The 16,762-nt window shown below is 58.7% G+C and overlaps 1 protein-coding gene across 3 annotated transcripts; it reads left to right on the top strand.

Moving 5' to 3' along the window:
* The first annotated feature begins 88 nt into the window (after positions 1-88).
* Positions 89-16,298, top strand: LPIN3 (lipin 3). Of its 3 annotated transcripts, none has more exons than XM_028121992.2 (21): positions 89-207; positions 3,881-4,024; positions 4,152-4,370; positions 5,553-5,648; positions 6,584-6,849; positions 7,050-7,142; positions 7,483-7,603; positions 7,774-8,116; positions 8,930-9,029; positions 9,170-9,330; positions 9,785-9,878; positions 9,977-10,046; positions 11,686-11,778; positions 11,855-11,898; positions 12,621-12,747; positions 13,559-13,788; positions 13,975-14,061; positions 14,514-14,666; positions 14,861-14,975; positions 15,055-15,158; positions 15,340-16,298. In XM_028121992.2, exons 3-21 carry the CDS (start codon positions 4,179-4,181, stop codon positions 15,482-15,484), a joined length of 2,634 nt encoding a protein of 877 aa, XP_027977793.1. In that variant the 5' UTR covers positions 89-207; positions 3,881-4,024; positions 4,152-4,178; the 3' UTR covers positions 15,485-16,298. The 3 variants fall into 3 exon arrangements, with proteins under 3 accessions (XP_027977793.1, XP_087882901.1, XP_027977792.1); XM_088026775.1 differs by having other exon boundaries at positions 13,640-13,788; XM_028121991.2 differs by having other exon boundaries at positions 4,171-4,370.
* The last annotated feature ends 464 nt before the right edge of the window (positions 16,299-16,762 follow it).

The following is a 16,762-nucleotide window of genomic DNA, read 5'->3' on the forward strand; positions in this document are numbered from 1 at the left end:
CGGAGGCGGGGTCTTTTTTGGGGGTGGAGCCTGGGCGGATTGGGGCTTGCAGACACCCGCCAGGCTCAAGGGGCGGAGCCGGGATCTCACCCGGTCCTAGAGGAGACGGAAGCTCCAACTGAGTGTGGGGCGGAGGACACTTACCGCTGACCCCGTGCACTCAGGCGGCGGCTCCGGATCCCGGAGGTCCAGTGGGCAGCTCCCCAGGTAGGGCCTAACCCCGGCCTGAGAAGAGGTACCCCTTCCCCAGCCCTGCCCTGCCTATCTGTCCTGCCATCTGACCCACGTTTCTTCCTGTCCGCGGGCCTGAGTCCATTTCTGGACATCAGAAGGTAGCTCGTGAGTGGAGCGGCCGGTCTCACTTCGTCCCCCTCCCTGGCCCAGCCGCTGCGGGACCCCAGACATCCAGAATATGGGATCAGGAGATAAGATGCCAAAACCTCTCGGGGGTGGCTGGCCCAGCTTCACCCCAGGCCTTTGGGAGGTCACCCACCCTCTCTGGTACTGAGCGTCCTGTGTTGCAAAACAGGGTCTGACCCTTGCTCACCCTGCGGAGATGGGGTGAGACCCAGTAGCTGTGACGGGTGCTGGGGAGCCAGGGGTGGAGCTTTCTCCCTTCCAGGGCTATAGGAATGCTTATCCTCCTGCTGCTTCTGGTCCTGCTGTACCTTCACCCTTCCCCAGATCTGGGAGCCCAGAAAGGCGGAACCTCAGACCCTGGGGTAGAGCTGTGTGCTGGCCTGGGAGGCCTGTGGGTGTTCCAAAGTGGGCCCTGAGGCTTGGGCACCCTGTGAGGCCTGCCTGGAGTCTACCTGCTCACTTTGCAAAAAGCGGGCCACCATGGTGTAAGAGGGCCTGGAATGATATGGAAAGAAGTCTAACCTCTCAACGGTGGACAGAGACAGTGCATTGCAGTCTGACCTGTAGTGCCCTCAGGACCAGCCTAGGGTGACTGAGGCTGTCATGATGCCCCAAAAGATGCTGCTGTTGATAGGTGACACCTATGGGCATTTACTGTGTACTAGTGCTTTCCGTGAGTTATCCCATTAATTACTCACACATCCCCTATCCCCATTTCAGAGGCTGAAACTGAAGCTTAGAGAGATGAAGTGACTTGCCCAAGGTGTCAGGGAGGGAATTAGAACCCAGATAGTCTAGGGGCGCCTGAGTGGCTCAGTGGTCCTGGGATCGAGTCCTGCATCGGGCTCCCTGCTCGGCGGGAAGCCTGCTTCTCCCCCTCCCGCTCCCCCTGCTTGTGTTCCCTCTCTCGCTGTCTCTCTCTGTCAAATAAATAAATAAAACCTTAAAAAAAAAAAAAGAACCCAGATAGTCTAGTATCTTACAGTGTCCTGTTGCCACCCAGGATCTGGGCATCCGGTAATAACGCCTTGACCTAGGACAGCAGGAGGAGAACGAAATGGGGGGATAGGATTCAGAGGGCTCAGGAGGGAGGGATGCCCATGTATCCTGAGAGGAATTCAGCTGATCTGGGTCCCTGGGGGAGAGATGAAGTGTTTGAGTTTAGACATGTTAGTTTGGGGTGAAGGGTGGTATAAGGGAGCCAAGCAGAGGTCTTGCAGAAGACCAAGAAGGCAGAGCTGGGTCCTGGGGGAGAGCAGATGCCTTCAGAGATGGGTGCAGACAGAAGAGGGGATCCCAGGGCTTAGCTCATTGGAGTCCCCCCAAATGCTGAGCGGGCAGATGTGGGGGGCATCCACTCGTAGTGTGGGGGGTCCCAGGGGGAGGAATGAATTCTAGGCTGAGGAGGGTTTGAAAAATGGGGGCCTTATTTCATAAAGGCGAAACTGAGGCTAGCACATTACTTGCCTGAGGATGCCCCAAGGCTGGAGCAGAGTAGGACCCCATGCCCCCCAGAGATGGTGCCGTCTCTGCCATTCAGCTCTACTACCTCATTGGCTCTCTACGAAGAGCCGTTTTGTTCCCCGGGGGACATCTGACAATGTTTGGAGACAATTTGGTTGTCACACTGGAGGGGGTGTAATACTGGTATCAGTGGGTAGACGCCAGGAATGCCGCTAAACATCCTACAATACCCCCGAAGCAAAGGATTATCTAGCCCCAAACGGCAACGATGCTGAAGTTGAGAAAATCTGTACTAGGTCAAGCCGAGCCTGTCACTACCCAGCCCAGCTCTTTCATCCTCAGCGGGGCAGATAACTCAGGTCTGAGCCTCCACCTGGGCAGACCTTTGCCCCCACTCCCGGTCTGCCCCTCCCATGCTTGCTCCTTTATTCCTGGAAGCTTCTGGAGTCTTCTCTGCTTTTCCTGAGCACAGTGATCTAGAGAACTGCCCATCACGTGTCTGACCTTTATTCACAGAATTTGGCGTAGGAAGGAACCAAAGTGGAAATTTTCACCTAGCGCATAGTGGGTGCTTTGCAGATAAACTGTATATTGTATTTGAATGCCATTATCAGGGTCCAGAAAGCTTCATTTTATCCCGTTTTCATTTTGGCAATTCCAGTTGTACCTTATGTTTCTGAAGTTCTAGGTTTCTAACGAGCTCCCAGGCGATGCTGACACTGCTGGGCCACATTTTGAGTGGCAAGGGTTGTGCAGAGGTGGGCTGGGGCGGCTGCCCTCCCTGCAGACAACTGTCGGGTGGTTTGGGGACTGTGGGGTGGCAGGAACCATGACATGGGGTCAGGAAACTGGGATACGAGTCATCACTCTCCCCACCCTGCCCCATCTATGGCCTATGGATGTCACTTAACTTCTTTGAGGAGTGGTCTTGCATGGCAGTTGGTCCTCCAGGTGTTCTGATGTGGGGTCTGCGAGGTGGGAGTGCCATGCGGAGATGGAATGGCCTGGCTCCTGGCAGCCAGAGGGGCAGCAGGCCATTGGCCCGGCCAGCAGGGAAGGGACCACGAGCTGCTGTTGGTGGGGCGGGCACCGTGCCAGCATGGAAGCAGCTCTCGTTACGGCCCTGGCTCTTCCCCACGGCTGCCACAGCCTTCTGCTTCTGGCTTACCTAGCTCTGCCTGGTGTGGGAAAGCTGGAGAGACCGGTCTGGCTGGGGGAAGGAGGGGCAGCTTTGATGGGGCAGGGGACAGCCTGAGGCCTGAATGTGGGTCTCCAGGCCTGGCCAGCTGAGCCAGGGTCTCAGAAGTGGGGGTCAGGCCTGAGAACTATGGCCTGGAGACACTGGGGTCAGGTGATGGATCTTGGATAGGATTCCCACCTGTTCCAGGGAAACTGGGAAGGAGTTTGATATTTGGGGCCATAAACTGGGAGGTCATTTTACCCCCAGCTATAGGAGATGCTTTCCCTCAAGTATCTGACCCCAGAAACAGAGCTGGGCAGAGCCTTAGGTACCTGAGGTACCCTACCCCTGGTTCTCCACAGATCAGCCACGATGGCGCAGCAAGGCCCCTTCCAACTCCTAAGACCAGGAAGCAGCAAGACAGATGAACCCATTTCTCAGATGGAAGAACTGAGACTCTCTCCTCCCTACTTACTGGGAAGAGATCAGCCTTTAGGGCTGTCACCCATTACCCAGCCAGACCCTGGGCCTAATATATCATGAGGCTGCCGCCCATTGCATCAGGGAGGGGTGCTGACCTGCCCCTGTCCCCACAGTCGGGCCCACCCAGTGGTTCACACTGAGGGGTCTGCAGCCACACAGGCCTGGGTCTGGGACCTGGCTCCTCTCCTTACTAGTCGTGGTCCTGGGCAAATCACTGAGCCTCAGCAAGCTTGTCTGTAAACAGCAATAATGACACCCGCTCGGCCAGCCTCACAGGTTGTTGCAAAGATGGAATGAGCCCTGCCACCGAACACCATGGTCATTATCATTACTCACAGCATTTAGAGATGCAGGGCACCCCAGATCACCTCACCCGGTGCTCTCATTTGACAGATGCAGAGATCAGCACTTGGAGAAGGAAGGCAGGTGTCCAGGAGCCCCACAGCAGGTCGGTGGGCGAGCCGGGGCTAGGACCTACACCTGCAGGCACACCGCCCATCCCTCCGGTCTGCGCAGGTGCTCCGAGGGCAACACACCGTAAGTCTGGGGAGACCTTTGCCCCCCACTCCTGGTCTGCCGCTCCCATGCTTGGGGTCCTGGGGGTCCTGGAGCCCGGGCTGCAGAGCCTCCCCACTGAGGGAGGTGGACCCTGCCTTTGTTCCAGCACCTCCTCCCTTTGCCAGCACCAGCTATGAACTACGTGGGGCAACTGGCAGGGACGGTGTTGGGGACGATGAAGGACATATACCGAGGCCTGAACCCGGCCACGCTGAGTGGTGGCATTGACGTGCTGGTGGTGAAGCAGGTGGACGGCTCCTTCCGATGCTCGCCCTTCCACGTGCGCTTCGGCAAGCTCGGCGTCCTGCGGTCTCGGGAGAAGGTGGTGAGCACTGGCCAGCCAGGGGCCACGGCAGGGTGGGCTCTTAAGGCCAGGGCAGCCCCTGCAGTCCCAGGAGACGGCCTAGACCTCCCTCAGGTGGTGATCTGTGCTCTGGACAAGCGTCTGTTCTTTTGCATTTACTTTGACAGTTTGGGGTTGGTTTGGGGCTTTGGGTCCCAGAGGGTTCCCATTTTCCCGTGGGAGCCGCACAGTGGGGCTGTCCCTGGTACCTGGGCTGTCCGACCTGGCTCCAGCTTACTAAGACCTCACCTGTACGTTCTTGGTAAGTCTCTCTACCTGGGCAGATGGATGCACACTCTCATCTACCTGGTGCCGGAGGGGTGATTTGGGAGAATGAGATAGGAGCTGATAACACCGTCCCAGGGCCAGGTATGTGGGTGGCACTCAAAAGGTCAGCTTGTCTCCCTTCAGAAAATTGTGCTGTCTTCTCTGGGCCCAGGCGAACGTGACAGCTTTTTTTTAGTGCCGAGGTCTGGAGTATGAAAAGAGGTTTGGTGAGTCCAAATCCTCTTCCTATGGGGCCCCTGGGAATGTGCCAGAATCCTAACAGGAAACTGTCAGCTTGTGGGGGACTGTATAGCGAGGCGGTAAAGAGCTGGGGCAGACTTCGTGGCTCACAGCCGCACTTGGCCACCTCCCAGTATGTTACTTAACACCCCTGGGGTCTCGGTTTCCTCGTCTATAAGGTAGGGGTAGGGATAGGAGCTACGGCACAGTGTTGCTGGGAGGTTAAAGGGGAGAGTCCAGATAAAACTCTCCATCAGTGCCTAGAAAGGGGTCCTTCATACCGTTGTTCATGTAGTCAGTAAGCACTCTGGGGGTTGGGGACACAGCGGCGACAAGATGGGTCATGTCTTGTTCTGATGGGGTGTGGCAGAAAGAAGAGAAATCAAGGCAGACAAGAATCCTGAGACAGTGGTATGTGCAAGAAAGTCCAGAGAATAGGAAAATGGGGGGCGGGGGGGTGGCGAACTCATCGCAGCCTCTCTGCAAAGGGCAGTCTGAGCAGAGACCCTTGGGGTGGGGAGCAGCCGGGCACACCAGGGGCTGGGGGGTAGGAGTTCCAGCAAGCGCAGTGCTCCAGAGGGGCAGGGGGGCCAGTAGAACAGAGTGTGGGGGTGAGGGACAATGGTGGGGACTGTGCACCACGATGCCCCTTTACAGGTCGACATCGAGATCAACGGGGAGCCTGTGGACTTGCACATGAAGCTGGGGGACAGCGGGGAGGCCTTCTTCATCCAGGAGCTGGAGAGCGATGATGTAAGTGCCTTGCGGCACCTGGTGCCTCTGGGCCGGACCTTGCGCCCTGTCACTGACCTGCCCCTGGGAACCACCCTAGCAGCAAGTCTGATGGGGGCGGGGAGATCAGCTAGGGCTGGCACTCCCAGCATGCTGTTGGAGCCTGAGCAGAATTGGGATGGGGGCAGCAAGAGCTGATTTCCTTCCTGGGGAAAGCTGGGGAAGGTTTCTCAGAAGAGGACACTGGAGCTGGGCCCCTGGAGGGTGAAAAGGAGGCCTTCCCTGGGCGGCCTGAAAAGGAGGAGGGTGCTGTCGCATGGCTGGGAGGGGGCTGGCAAGCGTGAGATGGATTGTTCTGGATCTGGTGCTGGCTCGGTGCAGTTAGAGCATGGAAGGATGGGGGGGAGGGACGAGGAGAGGGGTGTTTCAGAAGGGAGGCAGAGCCCAGCACAAGCCAGCAGGAGATGTTCCAACAGTCTGAGCTTCACAAACTTTAAATAAGCCCCTACTGTATGCCTGACACTGCAGTGGACTCGGGTGACGGGTCACCCCTGCCTGCAAAGAGGGCTCCCAGACCAGCCTGGGAGCCAGACATATAAACAACAGATGATGGGACTATATGGTCATGGCAGTGGAGGGGGTTGGAACTGGGGCTGGGGTTAGTCAGGGCAAGCTTCCTGGAGGAGGTGATGTCTGGCTGAGTCTTAAAGGGAAAGCAGGTGTGGGCAGAGGAGGAGATGAGTAGCCAAGGTTCAGGGTTCTACCTGGACAGGGTGGTTCGTGTGGCACCCAGGCCCAGTTGTGAGGCCTTGCTGCTGCTGCCTCGGACCAGCCTCCGTGCCTGTTTTCCTGAGCCCGAATGAGCTCACACCCAGGCCCTGGGACTCAGGCAGGGCTCAGAACGACTGGGTGGCGAGGGTGGCCCCCCAGGCTCTAGCCCCTGGTCTGTCTCACAGGAACACGTACCTCCGTGTCTGTGCACATCGCCCATCCCTTGTGGGGACCTGTCTGGGCTCCCCTCAGACTCCCAGGTGAGCACAGCCAGTGAGCCCGAGGCCATCTCTGACGGGGTGCCCTCCACTGGGCGGAAGAAGAGGCTTCGCAGGAGGAAGCCCAGGCGGAAGGAGGGCACGGTGGCAGCCAATTCTAGTTCGGAGGAGCTGGAGATGGGCGCTGAGAGTGAGCTGTCCCTGCTGGAAAAGCCAAGACCAGAGCCCCCAGGGTGTGTGTGGACCAGGTCGGGGGCTACGGGTGTGGGGATACCACCCAGGGTTCAAGCACCGTTTCCTCTGCTGATGCTCTGTGACCCGGGACAAGGGCCGTGACTTCTCCGGGCTTCACCTCCCCGAGCCCCTGACACCCAGGCCCCCATGCGCTACCTGGGGTGCCCGGTCCTGTCGGTGACCATTTATTTCCCTGCAGCCCCCTCAGCAGCATCCGGTCAGAAGGGGAGTCCTTACCGCAAGCCAGAGACATCTACCCCTACTCTGATGGCGAGTGGGGCCCCCAGGCCAGGTGAGAGTCTAGGTGGCCTGCAGGCAGGGACCCAAGGCCAAGGTCTCAGAGTATTTTGTATTTCTATCTTCCTGATGAATAATGACATAGAACACATTTAATATGTTTACCAGCCAGTTCTACTTTATTTCAGGTCTTTGCCCATTTTTTTTTTTTTTTTTTTTTTTTTTTACTAGCTTGCCTCATTATTGTCGGTTTGTAGGAGTCTTCCGTATATTTATACATTCTGGATCCAACAGAGGCATGAATATGTATGATAAATACTTTTTTCCACAGGCTGGGGTGGGCAGTGGTGGGCGACAGGCTGGCTTGAGGACCTCTAAGTTCTTGCTTCCTGCAGCCTCCCGCCGGGGGGACTCACGTCCCCTAAGAGTGACTCAGAGCTGGAGCTGCGGACCCCCGAGCCCAGCCCCCCACGAGCTGAATCCCACATACAGTGGGCCTGGGGGAGGCTGCCGAAGGTGAGTGCCTCCACGTCAGCCTCCCATCCCTGCCTTTCAGGGGCTCGGTGGTCCCCTGCGGGTCAGAAGTGCAGTGACTGAGACTTGGACCCCCAAGGCCTTGTGGGGTGTGGGAGGCAGGCCCTGCGCTGGTTCACATCCCCTCCCCCACCCCATTTGTTTGACCGAAGGTGGCCAAAGCAGAGTGGCCTGAGTCCTCGAAGGTCGCTGATGGCAGGGCTGGGTCAGCCTGTCCTCTTCGGGGAGAGCCCAGCACCCCCTCCGCTTCTGTGGCTGGTGCGGACCCTTTGGGACCCCTAATCCTGCAAGCAGGGGCTGGTACCGACCTTCCTCCTACTGACGCGGAGCCTCCCGCTTTGGTGGGCTCCCCTCTCCCCACTCCTGAGAGAAAGGAGACCACACCTCAGAGCCGCAGGGATGCAGGCCTGCCTCTTCCCTCGAAATCCTGGAGCTGGGCCACCCTGGAGGTCCCAGTGGCCACCAGGCAACCAGAGGGGGGCTCTGGGAGGAAAGGTGAGTGATGGTTGGCCCTCTCCCAGGGTTTTCCCTGGCCTCACATAAACCTCCTGGGTGGACTCTGGTACTTCAAGCGTGTTTTGAGCACCTACTGTGTGCCTGGCACTGTGCTTGGCTCCAGCCCTCATGGGCTTGCAGTGAGGGAGCTAGATGAAGCATGCATAAGCAGAGAAGAGCGTGTCGTGCGTGACACAGGAGAGAATCATCGGTGGGCACGGAGGCTATTTAAATCATGTGGTCGGGGAAGGCCTCTCCGAGTGGGGGATGCGTGAGCTGAGACGCGAACGATAAAGACCCAGCCAAGTGAGGATCAAGGGAAGAGAATTCTGGGCAGAGGGAAGAGCATGTGTCAAGGCCATGAAGTGGGAGAGAGGTTGCATGTCTAGGAAGGGAGGCAGCTGGTGTGTCTTGAGCAAGGCAGGGTTGTGGGGAGGAAGCCAGCAAGATGAGCAGATGCTGGATCATTCCTGGTGCAGGAGCTGGGGTTTATCCTAAGAGTGTGGGAAGCTACTAGGACTCACTGTCCAAATCAGTAGTTGCTGGCTATATATGGCTATGTAAAATGTAGTTAAAATTATTTGAAATTAAATAACATATACAATTCTGTGTCTCCATCATGCCACATTTTCAGTGCACGGATAGTGACGTCTGGCTAGCGGTATTGGGTGGGCAGGCAGGCAGGGGACATTTCTACCATCCCCAAAAGTTCTACCAGATAGCGCTGCTTTAGGGTGTTCAAAGACAAGGGGACACCTCCTGCTCATGCTACTAAGCACATGTTAGGACTAGAGGTGTCCCCTCTGCCCTCAGGCTCCCTGAAGAGAAGCCAGCATCTGGGCCCCAGTGACATCTATCTGGACGACTTGCCCTCTCTGGATTCTGAGAATGCAGCCCTTTACTTCCCCCAGAGGTGCCTGGGTGCTGGGTGCCAGGGTGTCTTGGGATGGGGGTTCTTGGGGCCAGGGGTTGGCTACCAAGGGCCTGAGAGCGTAGGCCCTCCTCTCCCCAGCCTCTTTGTAGTCACATCACTGTTGGCCCCTCTGCCTCCAGTGACTGTGGACTGGGGCCCAGAAGGTGGAGTGAACCCAACAGCCAGAAGCCCCTGGGAGACCCCAACCCTGAACAGGAACCAGAACCCACTCTGGACATGGTGGATATGATAGAGCTGTCCCTCTGTGGCGGACTCGCTGAGAGCCGGGACATCTCCCTGGGTATGTCTGACCAAGGCCTGAGCCCTTCCAAGGATTGGCACTGAGCCCAGGGACCTGGGGAGGGCAGGGAGGCCCCCAGAGTTGGGGGGCGGGCAGCAGAGGTGTGAGGCTAGACTGGGTGCCCTTGCTGTTCTCTGCTCTGTGGAGCCCCATGCAGCCAGCGAGGGCAGGGCATTCTCAAGGCCCTGCGAAGCAAATACTTAATGCTAAGCTGTGACTTACCCTGTGAATCCAGGATGGCAAGTGCCAAAAGTAGAACTTTTGGGGATGGTGGGCACAGCAGGTGCAAATACCACAGGTAGGGAGGAGCCCTGCTGGGTCCCAGACCCAACCTGCAGGAGGCCTGAGTGGTAGAGTGTGTGTGTGGGCGGTGGGGGGGATCCGGAAGGGGCTGGGGCAGCAGGTCACATCGGACGTGTCAGCCTCACTCCTTACTCTCTGCCTCTGTGCCCAGAGAAGTTCAACCAGCACATCGTCTCCTACCAGGACCTAGTCCAAAACCCTGGCCTCCTTGAGCACCCAAACCTGGTGGTGAAGATCAATGAGAAGTGAGTACGAAGCCTGAGCCGCTGGCAGCCCCAGAGTGGCCCTGCCCTCCACCGCCCCATGGCTACTGCAGTCCCGACTCCCCGTTCTGTCTCTCCAGGCATTACAACTGGGCTGTGGCTGCCCCCATGATCCTCTCCCTGCAAGCCTTCCAGAGAAACTTGCCCAAGGTAATGGTTAGAGCACCGCCGGGCCTGCAGAGGAAGGTGGGCCCAACCGTGGGGCCCTTGGCCAAGAAGCGGAGAGTGGGCAGAGATGGGCCTGGGGCTGACCAGCTGCGAGACCCACCGTGAGAGGAGCAACTGAGGGCCCCTGGAGCCTCGCTCCGTGCTGCGCCGACAAAGCCCCATCCCGCCCTGGCTTCCTGGCCCGGCTGAATCCCATGAGGGTTGGACTTGACTTCGAGGGAGTTCAGGGCACACCGGGGGAGGATAATAACCTTCCACAGGAGGCTTTTAGATCTGAGAGACGAGGCTTGGGAGACAGAGGCCCCACTCCTTATCTTACCCCGAGCAGCGCTCCGGGCTGAGCTGTAGCATTGCTTGCTTTACTGGCCTGCATTTGTTGAGTACCTACTGTGTGCCAGGCACAGGCTGTCCTGTCCCGACAGTCATGCCCTCCTAGAAAGACAGTTACCATAAGACTCAGCCGGATGAATATAAAATTCAACTGTGAGTATTGGGAAGGAGAGGCTGGGTGCTTTGAGAGGCTAAAACAGGGGTCTGCTGAGCACGTGCCCCCTGGGCAGAGATCTGAAGAACGAATAATCCGTAAGCAGATGAGGGGCAGGGACCAGCATGTGCTGACGCTCAGAGGTGGGAAGGAACCCAGTCTTTTCAGTCCTTCCCACAACTTCTACCCTCACCGACCTGCACCTGCCCCCCCGCCCCACCCACCGCCACTGGCTCCCCTGCCCCGATCTGGCCCATTGTTCTTGGATTGATTAGACTTGCCCAAGAACATCACCATCCAGATTTTGACAGCTGACGCCTCCCTTTGGTGACACTCGGCTCTATCCTCTGGCTGGCTCTGGGTCTGAGCTAGGACCAGAGCCTGTGGGAAGGAGGAGAGTTACTCTCCTGCTTGGCTCTCCTCACTTTCCCCAGACAGATCCACCACCTGAGGCCCCTGGGAGATTCCCCCAGCCTGTTTCCAGCTCAAGGGGGTACCCTGGCTGACCCACTTCCAGGTCATGTCCTCTTGACTTGGGTCCACCCTTCTGTCTGTAGGATGCTCGTATGTCTCCTGGGTGGGCCTTGGCCTAGGCTCTCCGGGGCTCCCCCTGGGAATACCTAGCACGAATCTAATCAGCATCTTCCCAAGGTCATGTTGCCCCCACCAGACAGCAGTGGTAACACACAGAGAGGGAAGCCATGCATGGGATAGAGTCATTGACCTTTGGGGTTGCCTGTGTTGGTCTTGGATGTTGAAGGGAGTACTGGCTATAGACTGTTCTTCCTGCTGTCACTTGGTGGCATCACGCAGAGAGTACTAGATCCTGAGAAAGTCCCAAAACACTGCCTTCAGCTACTTTAGTAGGATCTGGAGGCCAGGCCAAGGCTGGGCGAGAGCTAGGGGGTCAAGGCTGGGGTAGGGTGGGGATTGGCAGGAATAGCCCTTGATCTCCTGTGCTTAGCTCCATGAGTCATTGCTTGGAGTCCCAGCATGGAGGTGAGTATGCTTCCTCAGCCTCCAGACGTTAATAGCACCTTTCTCTAGGGTCAACCCCAGACTCTGGGTTCATGGGGGCGATGAAAGGTAGGTTTTTGTGGTGCAGGGAAAAATGCCATGGCCTTTATCTGCCCACAGAGCACCGTGGACAAACTGGAAAAGGAGAAGATGCCCAGGAAGGGTGGACGGTGGTGGTTTTCCTGGCGACGCCGGGACTTCCCTGCCGGGGAGGTGAGTGGTCACGGTCAAAGGGCGTGGTCAGCACAGGCAGGAGGCGGGGCTCACTGAATGTATGTTCTTCCCACAGAGCAGTGCCCAGACTGAGAAAACCACAGCCCGGGAGCAGCAGGGGTGAGCTGGACCTCATGGCTGGAGCTCTGCAGCTGGAGCCAAGCCTCGGGGAGATCCCTGTGGGGGCAGGGGTGACGCCAGCACCTCTCCCCCAGCTATGGTTCTTTGTCACTACCCAATCACTTCTACACCCTTTTTCTTGAGAAATGTCCCCATTTCACAGATGGGAAAACTGAGGCCTAGAGTGACACCAAAAGTCCGAGAGCTGGGAACTGGCAGAGCTGGACCGGGTGCCCAGACTCCTGACCCAGACAAGGGACTACTGTCTTAAGGAGGGGCAGGGCCTCCCGTCTTTGCCAGGGGCAGGCTGACCTTGCCTTTTTCATCTCTCAAGTGACCAGAACACGCAGGCTTGGGTGGGGGATGACCAAGGGCAGGTCAGCTGAAGCCAAAGCAGGTGGGATTGGTAATAAGCCCTAAGATGCACCCCTAGGTTTTACAGATAAACATCTCCAAGGCTACCTTGGCTAGGCGCTGAGGGTCAGGAGCCCTGGGTCTCCCTGCTCCAGCTCTGCTAGCCCCTTTCTGGGTGCATACTGCTGGGCTGCATCCTTATGTCTGCACCGCTCTCCAAATGGGTGGCACCATGGTGGGGTTTCTGATCCTCTGGAGGAACAAGGACAAGCCCCAGGTTCCTTGTGGCCTGGGCTGAGGGGTGAACATCTACGGGGAATGTAGGGCCTTGGCTGGGGAGAGTGGCCTGAGAGCCGGGCTGCCTGCAGGGAGAAGACTGATGTCCTGAGTAGTGAAGATGATGCCCCAGAGAGCCCTGTGATCCTGGATGCCTCCTCTCTGCCACCCTTGACTCCCGCCTACAAGAAGTCCCTCCGCCTCTCCTCTAATCAGATAGTGAGTGTTCAGGGTGGGGGGCTGGGGCTGAGATAATTTGGCTCCGTGGAGCCTTGAGTTTACCAGAGCCCAGAATCCATCCCCTCGGCAGCCTCTCTAACAGCCTCTGCTTGAAAACCTCCAGGGTCAGGGGCTTGCTTCTTTATGCACCAGCCCATTTCTTTGTTGGATGCTCTTATGGGAAAAGTCTTCCCTATGTTGTCTTAAAGTATTCTACCTGCAGTGGGTTGCCGGCTCTGGATCGGCTCTTGGAGGCCACTCTGAAGGAATCAAAAGCTGATGACAGTCCCTCAGATATTGGCCGTCCCTGCCCCCAAGCCCTGTCTTTGAGCTTAGTCACTGGCCCCCAAGTGGGGCTCTGTCAGGGCGGTGCCCAGGGCGGGCAGCTACCATCTGAATGGTACCCCAGTGTGACACCCACTTTGGGGTCAGCCAGGGCCCAATAGCCTTGGTCACTGGCTGTGGTGGAGAGCTGTCCTGATTCTTCTCTATGGACCAAGGACAGGGCTAGGTGTCTCTTTGGTTGGATGGCACGAGTACCCTAGCCCCAGGCAGGAGGCTACCTGTGAGGATCTCTATGGAGTGGGGTGTCTCCCTGCCAGGAGCAGTGCCAGCCTTAGGGCTGACCTGAGAAATCTGGGTGGCCAGGCTTTGCCTGTGAGCTTCACCCCAACCGGGCAGAAAGGGAGGTTAGGGCTCCTGTGTCTGGGCCCGTGTGGGCCCCGACCAGCACCCTGCACTCCCTCACTCCCCGAGGTCGCCCTCTACCTGTACGGATGTGTCTGCGTGTGGCTGTCTCTGATGAACTCAGGCAGGTTCTCTGAGTTGGGAGGCAGAGGGGAATGAGAGGCCCATGGAGATCACAGCTTCCCCCACCTTTGCCCGGCCCCAGCGGCGCCTGAACCTGCAAGAAGGTGCCAATGACGTGGTCTTCAGTGTGACCACCCAGTACCAGGGCACCTGCCGCTGCAGGGCCACCATCTATCTGTGGAAGTGGGACGACAAGGTGGTCATCTCGGACATCGACGGGACCATTACCAAGTGAGGCCTGGTTGGCCAGGGGAGAGAGGGAGGGCCTGGGACTGGCCTCCTCTGTGCTGGGGGAAGGGGGGGTGTCAAGAAAGGCCCTCCTCCTCCCCCCCGGTGCACTGTCCTGGGGCCTGGGGGTGGTGGGACGTGAGGGCTACATGGGGCTGCCTCAGAGTGACCCCTCTTCTGTGGCTGTAGGTCGGATGCTCTGGGCCATATTCTGCCCCAGCTGGGGAAAGACTGGACACACCAGGGCATCACCAGTCTCTACCACAAAATCCACCTGTGAGTGCCTGGGCTGGGGCAGGGCCCCAGGGAGGGAATGACAGGATGTTTGAGGCCACCACAGCCCTTGCCCCTGGAAGCCAGGCTTGGGGACCCATGAGGGAAGAAACCCCGGGCATGTCCCTGGATGGTCCTCTGTTCTCCCATGAAACACTTGTCCCCTGTCATCTGGCCTCTGAGTCTAACCGCTGGTCTTCATGCTGCAGGAGAGGCCTACAGACTTGCTCAAACCTTTGTCCGTGCTGGTCCGCCTGGGCCTCAGGACACTGTCCGTGCCCCTCCTCCCTGGGACAGCTATGGCGGGCACCTCTCCCTGATGTTCTCCCTAAGTCCCCTCCCTGCAAAGGCCTCTGGGTTTGAAGGCCAGAGCCCCGGGCTTGGGCTGAGCTGGCTGAAGCCAAGGAATGGCTGGTCTCTGATGGCTCTGGGCCACTCCTATCCCCCACCTCCAGAAACGGGTACAAGTTCCTGTACTGCTCGGCACGGGCCATTGGCATGGCTGACCTCACCAAGAACTACCTACAGTGGGTGAGCGAGCGGGGCTGCAGCCTCCCCAAGGGCCCCATCCTGCTGTCTCCCAGCAGCCTCTTCTCCGCCCTCCACAGGTAACCACCCCTACGAGATACAAGCCCAGGGGTCCTTGCAGGGAGTGACAGGCTCGCTGCCGGCTCAGGCCAGGCCAGCATCCGCCCTTGCTTGGGTGTCAGTTAAGTCCCACCCCATGTCACCTGACCCTGCCGTCCTCTGATGGCTGCGCCTCCTCGGTTCCTTCTCCTGCCCATGGCCCCGGCTGCCCCAGGGAGGTGATTGAGAAGAAACCAGAGGTGTTCAAAATTGCCTGCCTGAGTGACATCCGGCAACTGTTCCTGCCCAACGAACAGCCCTTCTATGCTGCCTTTGGGAACAGGCCCAACGTGAGTGTGTCCCCTCCCCACGGGCCGGGCCACCTCCTCCCTGTCTCGCAGCCCATTAGCCCCTCCTTGTCTCCCATAGGATGTCACTGCCTACCAGCAGGTGGGCCTCCCTGAATCTCGAATCTTCACAGTCAACCCCCGGGGAGAGCTCATCCAGGAGCTCATGAAGAACCACAAATCCACGTGAGGCCAAACCCTGTCACGGGTCCCCCACCCCTCCCAAGTCCCCAGGCCCCAGCCTCTCCCTGGGCCTCAGTTCCACCCAGGTCTCCTGGGCGGGATGCGGTCTCCTCTGCCTGATGTGGTGGGGGCTGGGGCCTGGTGGCCGCTCAGGCTCTCGGTGCTGACCCTGTCCTGCCCACAGCTACGAGCGGCTGGGCGAGGTGGTTGAGCTCCTCTTCCCACCTGTGGCCCGTGGCCCCAGCGCAGACCTGGCCAGCCCTGAATACAGCAACTTCTGCTACTGGCGGGAGCCACTGGTTACTGTGGACCTCGATGCCCTGGCCTGAACCGGGCCCAGCTGCCCCCTCCTCCCTGGCCAGGCCCCAGAACTGACTGGGTGTTCCCAGGGAATGGGAAGTTGCAAGCTGGCTGCCACGGGGTGGTCCACTGAAGGGAAGGAGGGGGCTGAGGGCTGATTGGCAGCCACAGAGACCCTCCCTCCTCCCTGTCCCCTCTCCTGCCTTCTCCAGCTGATCCCAAGGAGGTGGGGCAGCCGCTCCAGGCCTCAGCAGGGCTCTGCCCTGTAGCAGTGAAATGATGATCACCTGGGCCCTTGCAGGATTCTCCGTGCCCTTGACATCCCTGTCCCTGTCCCCCTGGTACAATGCCTCAACTCCTGACATCACAGAGAGGAGAGGGAGCCCTGTGAGGCTTGAGACCTGCCCGCACAGGAGAGGGCTGGCAGCAGCAGGGGGAGTGCTTGAGCAGCATCTGGGCAGCATGGACCAAACCCTCTGAAGCCAGACCCTTCCATAACCCTGGCCCCTTCCCACAGCTCTTGCGCCAGACCTCACTGCTCTCCCTTGTGCCCCAGGATCTCAGCACACCCCAACCCTGGGTGCTCAAACATCAAGGAACAGGGATCCCAGGGCAGTGCAAGGGCGGAGGGAGTGTGGCTCCCCCTGGGCCTCGCCCATACCCAGCTGCTTCTCCTGTTCCTCTGAGCACCTCCCCTGAGGACACAGCCCCAAACCCTGCCAGCGCAGGTGGCGGTGACCTGCCCACCCTCCCTAGACTTTGCCGTCAATTCGGCGCCCTCACAGCTGCTGAGCAAGCTCTTGCCTGAGGGGCTGTAGGAAGCGGGGGGGGGGGGGGGGGGGGGGGGGCTGGCAGCCCCCTGCAGCCTTCCAGCCTACCGCCCTTGGGGAAGAAAATACCTTTAGACGGGCTAAAAGCTTTAATCCAGGCCTGCCCTCCCCCAGCAGCACCACAGTGGAGGGAAGAAACCAGAAGGCAGGGCTATAGAGACCTGGAACATAGCACAGGAAGGCCTGTGCTGCTGAGGGGAAACTGAGGCCAGGAGCCTCAGCAGAGATGGGCATCAGGGTCTCTGGGAACTCTGCAGGCCAGATGAACACTGTGTTTTCAGGTTGTCGGACCTGAGTTTCTCACCACTTAGCAAACACCCAGCCGGGGCCGGGGTTGTGCTAGGATGCTGGAAACTAGGCCTGGAGCCCTTTTTCTCCCCTGGCTTCCTGTTCAGAGTCTGACCTCACTTAGGCCATGACATCTACTCTCTGGAGAGATTCCCTAACCTGGGGGGTGGGTGGGCAGGATTTCCCCCC

Source organism: Eumetopias jubatus, unplaced genomic scaffold, assembly GCF_037043125.1.
Source record: "Eumetopias jubatus isolate StellerSeaLion01/CBP00866 unplaced genomic scaffold, mEumJub1_p1.0 scaffold_9, whole genome shotgun sequence".
NCBI lineage: Eukaryota > Metazoa > Chordata > Mammalia > Carnivora > Otariidae > Eumetopias > Eumetopias jubatus.

Coding starts and splice junctions, on each gene's coding strand:
- LPIN3 (XM_028121992.2), top strand. CDS start 4,179: ATGAACTACGTGGGGCAACTGGCAGGGACGGTGTTGGGGACGATGAAG. Junction 4,371..5,552: donor TGCGGTCTCGGGAGAAGGTG/GTGAGCACTGGC, acceptor GCCCCTTTACAG/GTCGACATCGAGATCAACGG. Junction 12,748..13,558: donor GCCTCTCCTCTAATCAGATA/GTGAGTGTTCAG, acceptor TGATGAACTCAG/GCAGGTTCTCTGAGTTGGGA.